The 12,441-nt window shown below is 38.5% G+C and overlaps 1 protein-coding gene across 1 annotated transcript in view; it reads left to right on the top strand.

Annotated features, from left to right (window-relative positions):
• The window catches only part of LOC124788398 (coiled-coil and C2 domain-containing protein 2A), a 348,192-nt gene that overhangs the window by 205,336 nt on the left and 130,415 nt on the right, over positions 1 to 12,441 (top strand). Inside the window, exon 14 of the mRNA XM_047255664.1 lies at positions 552 to 747. Coding sequence (XP_047111620.1) covers positions 552 to 747 — 196 coding nt within the window. The remainder of the gene's footprint in view (positions 1 to 551; positions 748 to 12,441) is intronic.

Genomic DNA, 12,441 nt, shown 5'->3' with positions numbered 1-12,441 from the left:
TTGCTTGTCTGTGGCAACTAACAAGTATTATCTCAGAGGAAAACTGATCACATGAAGTTGATAATACCAACGAAACAAGAGAACTGGCTGATCATTGTTGAGAGTGATGTGCAAGATGACAGTTATTTATGTATCTGTTGATCCAGACATCATAACAAAATAAATTAATTACGTCAGCACCATCATCACACCAAGCTGTGAAATTTTCACCTGGGCATTGTGTTTTATGGTATAAGGCATTACAAGTGAAATACAGTAAGTAACTAGCTTAGATATAAAACATGACTTACTTACAAAGAGATATACTTATTTTAATAATTTGTTACTACCAATATCACAGTTCCATCTTGCGATACACTTTGACAGTTTGCATTTTCCAAGAAGTAACTCAACATACGTAATTAATTTTACATCTTTAAACTGTAGCATATCACATCTTTACTGTATACTAATTGCATAAATTTGTGGATTAGTCTGAGTAGACTGTAATTTCATTTAATGTTTATGAAATTGTTTACATATGGTTCAGTAAATTTCTATTAACTTAACAGTCCACCAGGTGGTGATTACTCTCATGGAACACTCCAGTCAATAAAAGATTCTGTTCATTTCAATTTGTTTGATGAGATTGTTATTGACCTTCTGGCTGATGATAGCATAAGGGAAACAAATATACATCAACGACTGGAGAAGAACTGGCTAGGAAGTCTGCAAATTCCATTTTCAACGTTGTACTTCAATTCCCAGGTAAATGATAGAATCAAAATCAGCCATTCAATATTTAAATACTTGTAACATCTTTGTTATTTTATTATTATAAAGTTGCTGATATGAAGTTTGTACAGCCGAGTTCTAAAATTTAAAGCTTTTAATTGTTTGTGAGTAATAATGTCTGTTAGAATGTATGAAAAGAGCTGTCTTTTGGAAACTGGTGTGACAGGTATTTATATGAAAAATATAATATTCTTGTTAGAGAAGTTTTATTTGCCCACACCACAATAATTATGTGTATGGACTACTAGTTTTGATAAATTTTAACTGCCATCTTCAGACCTGAAAGAAATAGTGACAACAGAGTTTTTACAACTGTTTCTTGCAGTCAAGTATTAGTAATTCACTATGAAGAAATTTTTTGCAAAATATGTGCATTACATACCATCTGCATACATCAAACATTGTGCCAGTCTATGTAATGCACTGTCATCTAGTCATGAACATATGGAAGTTCAAATGTAATGTACATAAAAGCAATTATGGAAAATCCAGTGTCAAGATAATAAACTATGTCAGAGGTGCACCTCCCTCATTGGATCAGATGCACCAGTGTGGAACATGTCAAGGAATACACCATAATTGTGCTAACCATTCACTGAAGTTACTGACAAAATACATAAGATGTAACTCACTCTGTATGTGGTGACAGCTGACTACACACTGACAAGCAAGAACATAGTCAAAGGGGAGGGGCGTGGTTCTGGGGCGGGGGATTCTTGATCCACCCTAACACGTGAATATTGTTACACATGACCTAGTTGTCATGTGTTGCAATTGAAAGACGTTTTGACTTTCAGTCATATAATGAAAAAGGGATACACACTGTCAATAGTCAGCAACGCCTTCAGTAGATTTGAAGTATCTATATACTGATAGCACTGTCAGCTATCACCCACTCCTGATTTAGCCAAGAGCAACTACTCTACATAGTCAACTTTACTTGAACTCATTTATTGTTTCGTTAATTAGTTCAGTTCTTACTTGCAGTTGGATTTAATGTACATGTTGCCATTTATTGTTTTTGTGCTGTGTACTGTTATGATAGTTGCTAATTGTGGATAAGCTTGTAGCAAGAAAGAAGAGGAAGACTGGTTTTGATTTGTCCACTTGAGTTTTGATAAGTTAAAAATGTGTGTGCTCTACAATAGTAGCCTACTTACCCATTTCCAGCTATTTAATGTTAGTACTGGCATCATTATTTGGAGACTGGTAGAACTTTGGGGTTCCAATAATTCTGTATTTCACAAGGCAGTGGAATGGTAAACAATATTACTGATGACATTATATTAAAATCACTGAATAAAATACACCTGGATTGACCTGCATCACCCAAACATTGCGCTGATCAACAGAAACACCACCAAAACATTGGGTGGCTGCATGTCTTTAAAAAATTTGCTCAAAGTCCTATCATTAGTAGCCCAGATGGCAAAATATCACCCAGTCTGGCCACCCAGCTTGTACTCAGTTATGAAAACCAGTTCTGATATGGAATTATGGGGAGGGGTTTGTGGAGAGCAGAAGAGGTATGTGATGGTAACACATTCTACAGTTTGTTTGTTTCTAAAATATTTTTCCATTGGGCTGTTTGAATTTGCCTGAACGAACTGTTCCATGTACATGTGTCTCCCCGCCCTGCCTTTCATTCAAAATCTATTTATGCTCTTCTAACACTATAATAACTGAAGCAAGGAATTCAATGCCCATTAAATCTAAAAATATGCATATATTTATGTATCATCAAATGGCCAGGCATGCACAATTAAAGAAAAAACATGGCAGTATCAGAGTTTTGTAATACATTTTCTTTTATTTTAAAACAATGTACAAGAACCAGTTTTTCCAAATTCTACAATGACTGGAATAGATCTGCGGGTTGAGGTGCTGAGCTAGCAACCCCTGAATTCAGGATGCGAAGTGTTCCAAATCCATCTGCTGGAAACCTTGATAATGGGTTTCTGTGGTTTCACATTTGCAATTTCAGAGAATGCTAATGTTGATCCCTTGCTATAGGCCACAGTAAGTTACTTCTGAGTTCCTTTCTTTCTTGACAGATTCCAGTTTTCTTAAAGGTGCAGCCTCGCTGTTTAAATGAAAAGAACTGCATCAAAGATGAACAGAATATCTCTTCAGTCTCCAAGCACTAAAAGCCTCATAATAAATTGATATGTATGTGGCAGCATGCACTGCCTAATATCTTCCAAAAACTTCACACATAAAAATGGGATTTTTCCGTGGTTCATATATCGGGTTCTGTTCAAAATAGAATGTAAGGGTCAAGTGTTTTGGATAGCCTTTGGCCTAGGGACTATTTGTGTACCCAACAGGACTGTCTTAGTGTCACAATCCTACAGCACAACGTCAAAATATGAAATTACATACTTACTCCTGCTTAGGTTCTTTTTGCATTTGATGTGATGTATGGTGGATCTTAAGGGGCTTATGGAGGCACTGTTAGTTACTGGGCAGCACCTTAGAAAAATGTTTTTTTACCCATTTTCCATACCAAAACTGAGCCACAGATTTGAAGGTGGCTATACACAGTAAATGGCTAAAATTTTTACAATATGTTCCAAAGAACCTGATCTCAAACAACTGTGAAAATTTTGTAGATATCCTTATCTGTTTCTGAGATACAGAATTCAAAGTTATCTTGCAAGTACATGTCAAATAAGCACATAAAATCCTGTGTGAGATGAAATCTAAGTAATAAATAAGCACAGTAAATTTCTCATATTTTAACCTTATATTCTGTAGGCATTTATCTAGAAGTGATATCTTTCCATTTTCAAAAATCTTTATATGTCACCAAGAAACACCCCAAAAAGATGATATTTGAGTACCAAAACTGAGCTGCAGATGCCATGATGACTATCCACAGCAAATGGGTGCAATTTTTACTATACATTCATAAGAACCCAATCTCAAACAAGCTTGAAAATTTTCTTGTTATCTTTTCCTGTTTCTGAGATATAGAGGTTCAAAGTTACCGTGCTAGTAGATATAAAATACATGAGGTGAAAATGTAGTTTACAACATGACGTATCATGAAGAAAGATGCTGTAAAATGTCTCTGCTATTATCAGAATAGTTCTGATAATTCCATGTTGTAGTACTAAAGCACATACAGAATTTTTTTGTGTGTAAAATCCAGTCTGAGGTGTAAAATTAGTGTTCTATTATTTCGGTTTCACACAAGAAAACCATCAAAATTTTACTTACCCATACAGTTATTTTCATATGAGTGACATGCTCTGCTGTAGCAGGAAAAAGTAGGAAACCAGTGGAACAATGCTTATGTTGTAACACGAAAAGAGGTGAATATGCTCATGTTTAAATATCTCTGATTGATAAGTTAGGGTAGTAGCTGCCTCATTCTAGCTTCCTCAGCACCTTTAAAATTTTTCACAAAATTTGGTATGCAAACATATTCCTGCTTTTTTATGCTGTGAGAGAAGGAGACAGTGGCAGTGAGAGAGTGATGGAAAAGTAATAAGTAATAATAAGTCTGTGGTAGTAGATAGTGGTTGTGGTATAGAAAGAGCAGAGGAGACAGAGTGGCAGTGTGAGAGAAAGAGAGGGAACAGTGGCAGTGAAACATAATGACAGAGACGGAACAGTGTTAGGATGAGAGTGAAGGAGACAGAACCTGTGGGAGAGTAATAAAGAGGCAGAGAAAGTGGGATAGGGTGGGAGACAGTGCTAATTAGAGACAGAGTCGATGACAGTGACAACAGTGAAGAATGAGACAGTGACAGTGAGAAGAGACAGCAGCAGTGAGAAGGAATAAATGATACAGTAGCAGCAAAGGAGAACAAGAGGAGACAGTGAGAGGAGAGAGCAATAGTAGGACAGAACGAATGAGACTGTGACCGTGAGATGGGAGTCAATGATAGTTACACATAATGACAATGAATTGGGCTGACTGAGTGAGAGAGAATGGAAAGTGGGAGTGGGTGTATGTGAGCAAATTTTGGGTGGTGGACGAGTAGGCATGACCAGGTTACCGTTATCATTCTTTACGGGAGCTCCATATTTTCTTCATCATCATCATCAGGGTTTCCTTCGAACGAGCCGCGTAGGAACTTTGTGAACAATATGCCTCCATTGGTTTCTGTCCTGGTATAACTTTTCCCTCTCCACTATATCCCATGTTACTCCTCTCCTCTTGCAATCTTCCTTAACCTGGTCTGTCCATCTCTTTCTAGGCTGTGCAATTGGTCTTCTTCCTGGTACCTCCATCCCCAAAAACTGGCGTGGAGTTTGAGTAAGGTGCATTCACTTCACGTGACTGAACCACTTCAATCTCAAAGCACTCATCCTCTCATCTGTAGTCAATGTCACCTGCAGGTCTCTCCTTACATAGTCATTCCTGACTCTATCTCTCCTAGTGTTTTGTAGAGCTGACTTAATGAACTTCATTTCACATGTTTGTATTTGACTTTCTTCTCTGTTATTTATTGGCAGGAGATAAGTTTTATACATAGTCTGTTTGGCTCTTTGAGAGATTTCCTTGTCCCAGATCAGATTTCATACTTGGTGGAAGAAGCTAGATCCTTTTGTTATTCTGTTTAAAACTTCTAGTTTGGAACTTCCATCATGTGATATGATGTTACCCAGATAATTGAAGCTTTTCACACATTCAACTGTCTCCCTCTCCAGTATGGTGTGATAAGGTGTGAGTGTCCTGCTCATCTTCATTGCTCACAGTTAACTTGATTTTTTTAAATTTTGTGTTCCAGTAATCTAGTCTCCTCTGAACCTCCATTTCCGTCTCTCCCCAAACAGTGATGTCATCAGCAAAAATAAATGCGTTGAGATCTTAATTTTCTTCTTCCTTGATTTCTTTCATGATTGTGTCAATAAGTGTAATGAAGAGTAAAGGGGAGAGTGAACTGCCTTGCTGACCTCTCTTTGTCTTAAACCATTTTGATCATCCACCTCCTACTTGTACACTGCTCTCACAACCATCTTACAGCATCTGGACCTTTTTAATTAATGAATCAGGAACATTAGGTTTTCTCAAGCATTCCCATATTTTATCCCTTGGTACACTGTCATATGTTTTTTCCAAATCCACAAATACTACTATCAAGTCCTTTCCTTTTTCCCAAAACTTCTCCATTAACTGATGGAGGGAGAAAATGAGATCTATTGTTCCCCTATTACTTCTGAACCCATGCTGTTGTTCCTCTAATTGGTGTTCTAGAATTTTCCACAATCTTTTTTCTATGGCCTTTTCCATTATCTTAAGGCAGTGTGATAACAGTGTGATACCTCAGTAGTTGGTGCATTTCTTTCTACTACCTTACTTGAACAATGGTATTGTAATTCCTTTCTTCCATTCATCTGGCACTTTGTTTTCTTTCTGTATCACCCCCAGCACCCAGTGTAACCACTGTATTCCATGTATTCCTGTGGCTTTAATCATATCCGCTGTCAGCTCATCCACTCCAGTCACCTTCCTACTTTTCATCTGTTTGAGGTAATTCTCAGTTTCTAATCAAGAGATTGGATCCTTCTCCTCCTCTAATTCAATGACTTCAGTGTCACTTTCTTGTGCACCTCCCCATTCAGTAAGATTTCAAAATAACTCTTCATCTCTTCTCTGATACCTTCAGTGTCCCTGATAATATCTCCATCCTCTGTTTCAATCATTTTTATGTCTTCTCTATCAGATCTTTTACTTTTCAATAACCCATATCACAGTTTTTGGTTCCCTTTGCTATCCTGCTCTAGTTGCTGGGTGAATATTTCCAAACTCTTCTCCTTTTCTTTTTTCACAATTATCTTTGCTTTTAGTTTCTTTTGTCAGTATTCCTTCTCCAGTATTCTCACCTTGTGTTCACCTTTGGTACCAGCCCCTGGTTCTGATTTCTTTTTTCAAACTCCATGTTTTTCTTTGCCATATTACATTTTTTTATTGCATCTTTCACTCTATCGTTCCACCAACTGGTTTCTTTGTTTTTCACTTTACCCTTTGTTTTGCCGCATATCTGCACAGCACTGTTAACTATTGATGTTTTAAATAGGATCCACTCTTCCTCTACACTATCCCTTTCAGTTTTTGGCAATTTTTGTGATACTATATTTTGGAAACTTTTCTTATTTTCTTATTCTTTCAACTTTCACTCTTTAATTTTTGGCATTCTTTGTATAGCGTCCAAACTTTTCATTTTATAATTCAGATCACCCCCCCATGAACCATGGACCTTGCCATTGGTGGGGAGGCTTGCGTGCCTAAGCGATACAGATGGCCGTACCGTAGGTGCAACCACAACGAGGGGTATCTGTTGAGAGGCCAGACAAACGTGTGGTTCCTGAAGAGGGGCAGCAGCCTTTTCAGTAGTTGCAGGGGCAACAGTCTGGATGATTGATTGATCTGGCCTTGTAACATTAACCAAACTCGGCTTTGCTGTGCTGGTACTGCGAACAGCTGAAAGCAAGGGGAAACTACAGCCGTAATTTTTCCCGAGGGCATGCAGCTTTACTGTATGATTATATGATGATGGCGTCCTCTTGGGTAAAATATTCTGGAGGTAAAATAGTCCCCCATTCGGATCTCCGGGCGGGGACTACTCAAGAGGACGTCGTTATCAGGAGAAAGAAAACTGGCATTCTACGGATCGGAGCGTGGAATGTCAGATCCCTTAATCAGCCAGGTAGGTTAGAAAATTTAAAAAGGGAAATGGATAGGTTAAAGTTAGATATAGTGGGAATTAGTGAAGTTCGGTGGCAGGAGGAACAATGCTTCTGGTCAGGTGAATACAGGATTATAAATACAAAATCAAATAGGGGTAATGCAGGAGTAGGTTTAATAATGAATAAAAAAATAGGAGTGCGGGTAAGCTACTACAAACAGCATAGTGAACGCATTATTGTGGCCAAGATAGACACAAAGCCCACACCTGCTACTGTAGTGCAAGTTGGTATGCCAACTAGCTCTGCAGATGATGAAGAAATTGATGAAATGTATGCTGAGATAAAAGAAATTATTCAGATAGTGAAGGGAGGTGAAAATTTAATAGTCATGGGTGACTGGAATTCGGCAGTAGGAAAAGGGAGAGAAGGAAACGTAGTAGGTGAATATGGATTGGGGGTAAGAAATGAAAGAGGAAGCCGCCAGGTGGAATTTTGCACAGAGCACAACTTAATCATAGCTAACACTTGGTTCAAGAATCATAAAAGAAGGTTGTATACATGGAAGAATCCTGGAGATAATAAAAGGTATCAGATAGATTATATAATGGTAAGACAGAGATTTAGGAACCAGGTCTTAAATTGTAAGACATTTCCAGGGGCAGATGTGGTTATGAACTGCAGATTAAAACTGAAGAAACTGCAAAAAGGTGGGAATTTAAGGAGATGGGACCTGGATAAACTAAAAGAACCAGAGGTTGTACAGAGTTTCAGGGAGAGCATAAGGGAACAATTGACAGGAATGGGGGAAAGAAATACAGTAGAAGAAGAATGGGTAGCTCTGAGGGATGAAGTAGTGAAGGCAGCAGAGGATCAAGTACGTAAAAAGATGAGCGCTAATAGAAATCCTTAGGTAACAGAAGAAATATTGAATTTATTTGATGAAAGGAGAAAATATAAAAATGCAGTAAATGAAGCAGGCAAAAAGGAATACAAACGTCTCAGAAACAAGATCGACAGGAAGTGCAAAATGGCTAAGCAGGGATGGCTAGAGGACAAATGTAAGGATGTAGAGGCTTATCTCAGTAGGGGTAAGATAGATACTGCCTACAGGAAAATTAAAGAGACCTTTGGAGAGATGAGAACCACTTGTATGAATATCAAGAGGTCAGATGGAAACCCAGTTCTAAGCAAAGAAGGGAAGGCAGAAAGGTGGAAGGAGTATATAGAGGGTTTATACAAGGGCGATGTACTTGAGGACAATATTATGGAAATGGAAGAGGATGTAGATGAAGACAAAATGGGAGATAAGATACTGCGTGAAGAGTTTGACAGAGCACTGAAAGACCTGAGTTGAAACAATGCCCCGGGAGTAGACAACATTCCATTAGAACTACTGACAGCCTTGGGAGAGCCAGTCCTGACAAAACTCTACCATCTGGTGAGCAAGATGTATGAGACAGGCGAAATACCCTCAGACTTCAAGAAGAATATAATAATTCCAATCCCAAAGAAAGCAGGTGTTGACAGATGTGAAAATTACCGAACTATCAGTTTAATAAGTCACAGCTGCAAAATACTAACATGAATTCTTTACAGATGAATGGAAAAACTGGTAGAAGCGGACCTCGGGGAAGATCAATTTGGATTCCATAGAAATGTTGGACCACGTGAGGCAATACTAACCTTACGACTTATCTTAGAAGAAAGATTAAGAAAAGGCAAACCTACGTTTCTAGCATTTGTAGACTTAGAGAAAGCTTTTGACAATGTTGACTGGAATACTCTCTTTCAAATTCTGAAGGTGACAGGGGTAAAATACAGGGAGCGAAAGGCTATTTACAATTTATACAGAAACCAGATGGCAGTTACCGAGCGAGGTGGCGCAGTGGTTAGACACTGGACTCGCATTCGGGAGGACGACGGTTCAATCCCGCGTCCGGCCATCCTGATTTAGGTTTTCCGTGATTTCCCTAAATCGCTCCAGGCAAATGCCGGGATGATTCCTTTCAAAGGGCACGGCCGACTTCCTTCCCCGTCCTTCCCTAATCCGATGAGACCGATGACCTCGCTGTCTGGTCTCCTTTCCCAAACCAACCAACCAACCAGATGGCAGTTATAAGAGTCGAGGGGCATGAAAGGGAAGCAGTGGTTGGGAAGAGAGTGAGACAGGGTTGTAGCCTTTCTTCGATGTTATTCAATGTGTATATTGAGCAAGCAGTAAAGGAAACAAAAGAAAAATTCAGAGTAGGTATTAAAATTCATGGAGAAGAAGTAAAAACTTTGAGGTTCGCTGATGACATTGTAATTCTGTCAGAGACAGCAAAGGACTTGGAAGAGCAGTGAATGGAATGGACAGTGTCTTGAAAGGAGGATATAAGATGAACATCAACAAAAGCAAAACGAAGATAATGGAATGTAGTCAAATTAAATCGGGTGATGCTGAGGGAATTATATTAGGAAATGAGACACTTAAAGTAGTAAAGGAGTTTTGCTATTTAGGGAGTAAAATAACTGATGATGGTCGAAGTAGAGAGGATATAAAATGTAGACTGGATATAGATTTAAGTGTCAGGAAGTTGTTTCTGAAAATATTTGTATGGAGTGTAGCCATGTATGGAAGTGAAACATGGACAATAAATAGTTTGGACAAGAAGAGAATAGAAGCTTTCGAAATGTGGTGCCACAGAAGAATGCTGAAGATTAGGTGGGTAGATCGCATACCGTATTTACTCGAATCTAAGCTGCACCTGAAAAATGAGACTCGCAATAAAGGAAAAAAAAATTCCCGATAGGGGAGAGAAAAGTTTTAGGCCGCACCTCCAAATCGAAACAAAGTTGGTCCATTGTAATATGAGACACAATTTACGTCGAATGAATGACGATACAGCGACAGTAGTTTGGTTCGAGTCGTAAGCTTAGCAGTTAAGCTTTACCAGGTAGCCATTGCTATGCGTCAGGCGCTCCGTCCGTATTTATGCGAGTACCATTCCTTTTTCACGTGCTCTGTCTGGTTTGAATCGATTGCTTATTTTGCTTTGATCTGATAAGTGCCGTTTTCTTTGTTATAGGTGTTCACATAAACCTAAGGTGAAAATGCATTACTGTACTGTCATGCATTGTTTGTCGCATTCTGACAGTGCGTGTTTACGGCCTGTCGCCGCTCGCGGCACGGCTTGCTTTTGTACGCGCTACCACCGCTTACAATTAAAAAAAAAAAAAAAAAAAAAATAAAAAAAAAATAAAAAAGAGAGAGAGAGAGAGAGAGAGAGAGAGAGAGAGAGAGAGAGAGGGGGGGGGGGATCATCTCATTAGCGAAACAATGGCAAGAGACTGCTATTTGTTGTTACTTACACTGCTGCTTTCTTTGATAATGATCAACAAGAACCAAATAATAGACTGCGTATTTCAGAACATGTTCTGAACGAGAGTTCGGCGAAAATTTTTCTCCGTTTGAAAATCTTTGCGGCTGCTTCTGTAGTACATCAAATTCTGCATAGAAATTAGAGTCATCTTAGATTTAAAAATCTGGTCAGTTGCCATACTTCATTTCTGACTGTATCACATTAGGTATAAGAATAATACGAATATAAACATGACACGATACGTATATTCTTCCGCGTTTGCTGTTGTCTCACTCTAGTTTTGTAATTTATTAGGCAGTATTTAAATGAGATAGCAGCAAATGCAAAAGAATACATGGCAAAATGTTTATATTCGATTATTCTTATGGTGAAGAGAATACTGCATGTGATTCACATTTCATCAGGTTCCTATTAGCAACCAACTCTTCTCACTGGTAGGAAAAAATTCAGAACGTACAGTTGGCCATATTGACAAAGATCCTAAACAGTCTTGCCAGTCGGATTTTCGTAGTACATTGAAATTCTGCTACATTCGAAGATGAACAATACGGAATTTGTATTTACTTCGTTGTATAATGTATGAAAATGCAGTGGTCGAAACTCGGGGCGGAGAAAAAAAAAAGCTCGTCTTCCACCTTTCTTTCTTTCTTTTTTTTTTTTTTGAAAAAAAAATTTATTTACTGAAGCTGAGGTTTTGGCGAAAGTATTTATCTTTGTGCCTACAAAGCATACCTGTGTAGCGCTACATATATTCGACAGCAGAAGTTATAGTTGTAGCGGCACCTACCAACATTTTTCAGAACTTCCGCTTGCTTTGCACTCGATTCTAAGCCGCAGGCGGTTTTTTGGATTACAAAAATCGGAAAAAAGTGCGGCTTAGATTCGAGTAAATACGGTAACTAATGAGGAGGTATTGAATAGAATAGGGGAGAAGAGGAGTTTGTGACACAACTTGACAAGAAGAAGGGACCGGTTGGTAGGACATGTTCTGAGGCATCAAGGGATCACAAATTTAGCATTGGAGGGCAGCGTGGAGGGTAAAAATCGTAGAGGGAGACCAAGAGATGAATACACTGAGCAGATAAAGAAGGATGTAGGTTGCAGTAGGTACTCGGAGATGAAGAAGCTTGCACAGGATAGAATAGCTTGGAGAGCTGCATCAAACCAGTCTCAGGACTGAAGACCACAACAACAACAACAACAAATTCAGATCAGCTAGTAGTGACCTGTGGTCACTATCCAAGTGCTCACTTGGTATGACTGTAGTGTCCCTTACTTTTCCTCCAATTAATTTGTCAGTTAATATATAGATTTGTCATTCCAGCCATATCTTGTAGCCTTATGGCTGTCTTGTTTCTTGAAGAATGTATTCTTGACTAAAAGATGATTCCTTATGCACAGATTTAGAATTTCTTCGCCCTCCACATTTCATTTTCTGTATCCAAAAAGGCCCATCACCTCCTCATATCTATTTCTATTTATGCTGATCTGAGCATTCAGATCCCCAATTATCAAAATGTTATCTTCTCTTACTTGGTTTTCCAGTTCTTCAAGGAATTTCATTTTTTCTTCATCCTTGTACTCTTGAAGAGTGCGTATAGTAAAACTAATCTTTCTCAAGTTCACTCTTGCTCTAATTATCCTTTCACTTACAAAGCTCACA

The sequence above is a fragment of the Schistocerca piceifrons genome, chromosome 3 (assembly GCF_021461385.2).
Source record: "Schistocerca piceifrons isolate TAMUIC-IGC-003096 chromosome 3, iqSchPice1.1, whole genome shotgun sequence".
Taxonomy (NCBI): Eukaryota; Metazoa; Arthropoda; class Insecta; order Orthoptera; family Acrididae; genus Schistocerca; species Schistocerca piceifrons.
Note: the sequence above shows the minus strand (reverse complement) of the source record. Positions and strands in the feature narration are given on the sequence as shown.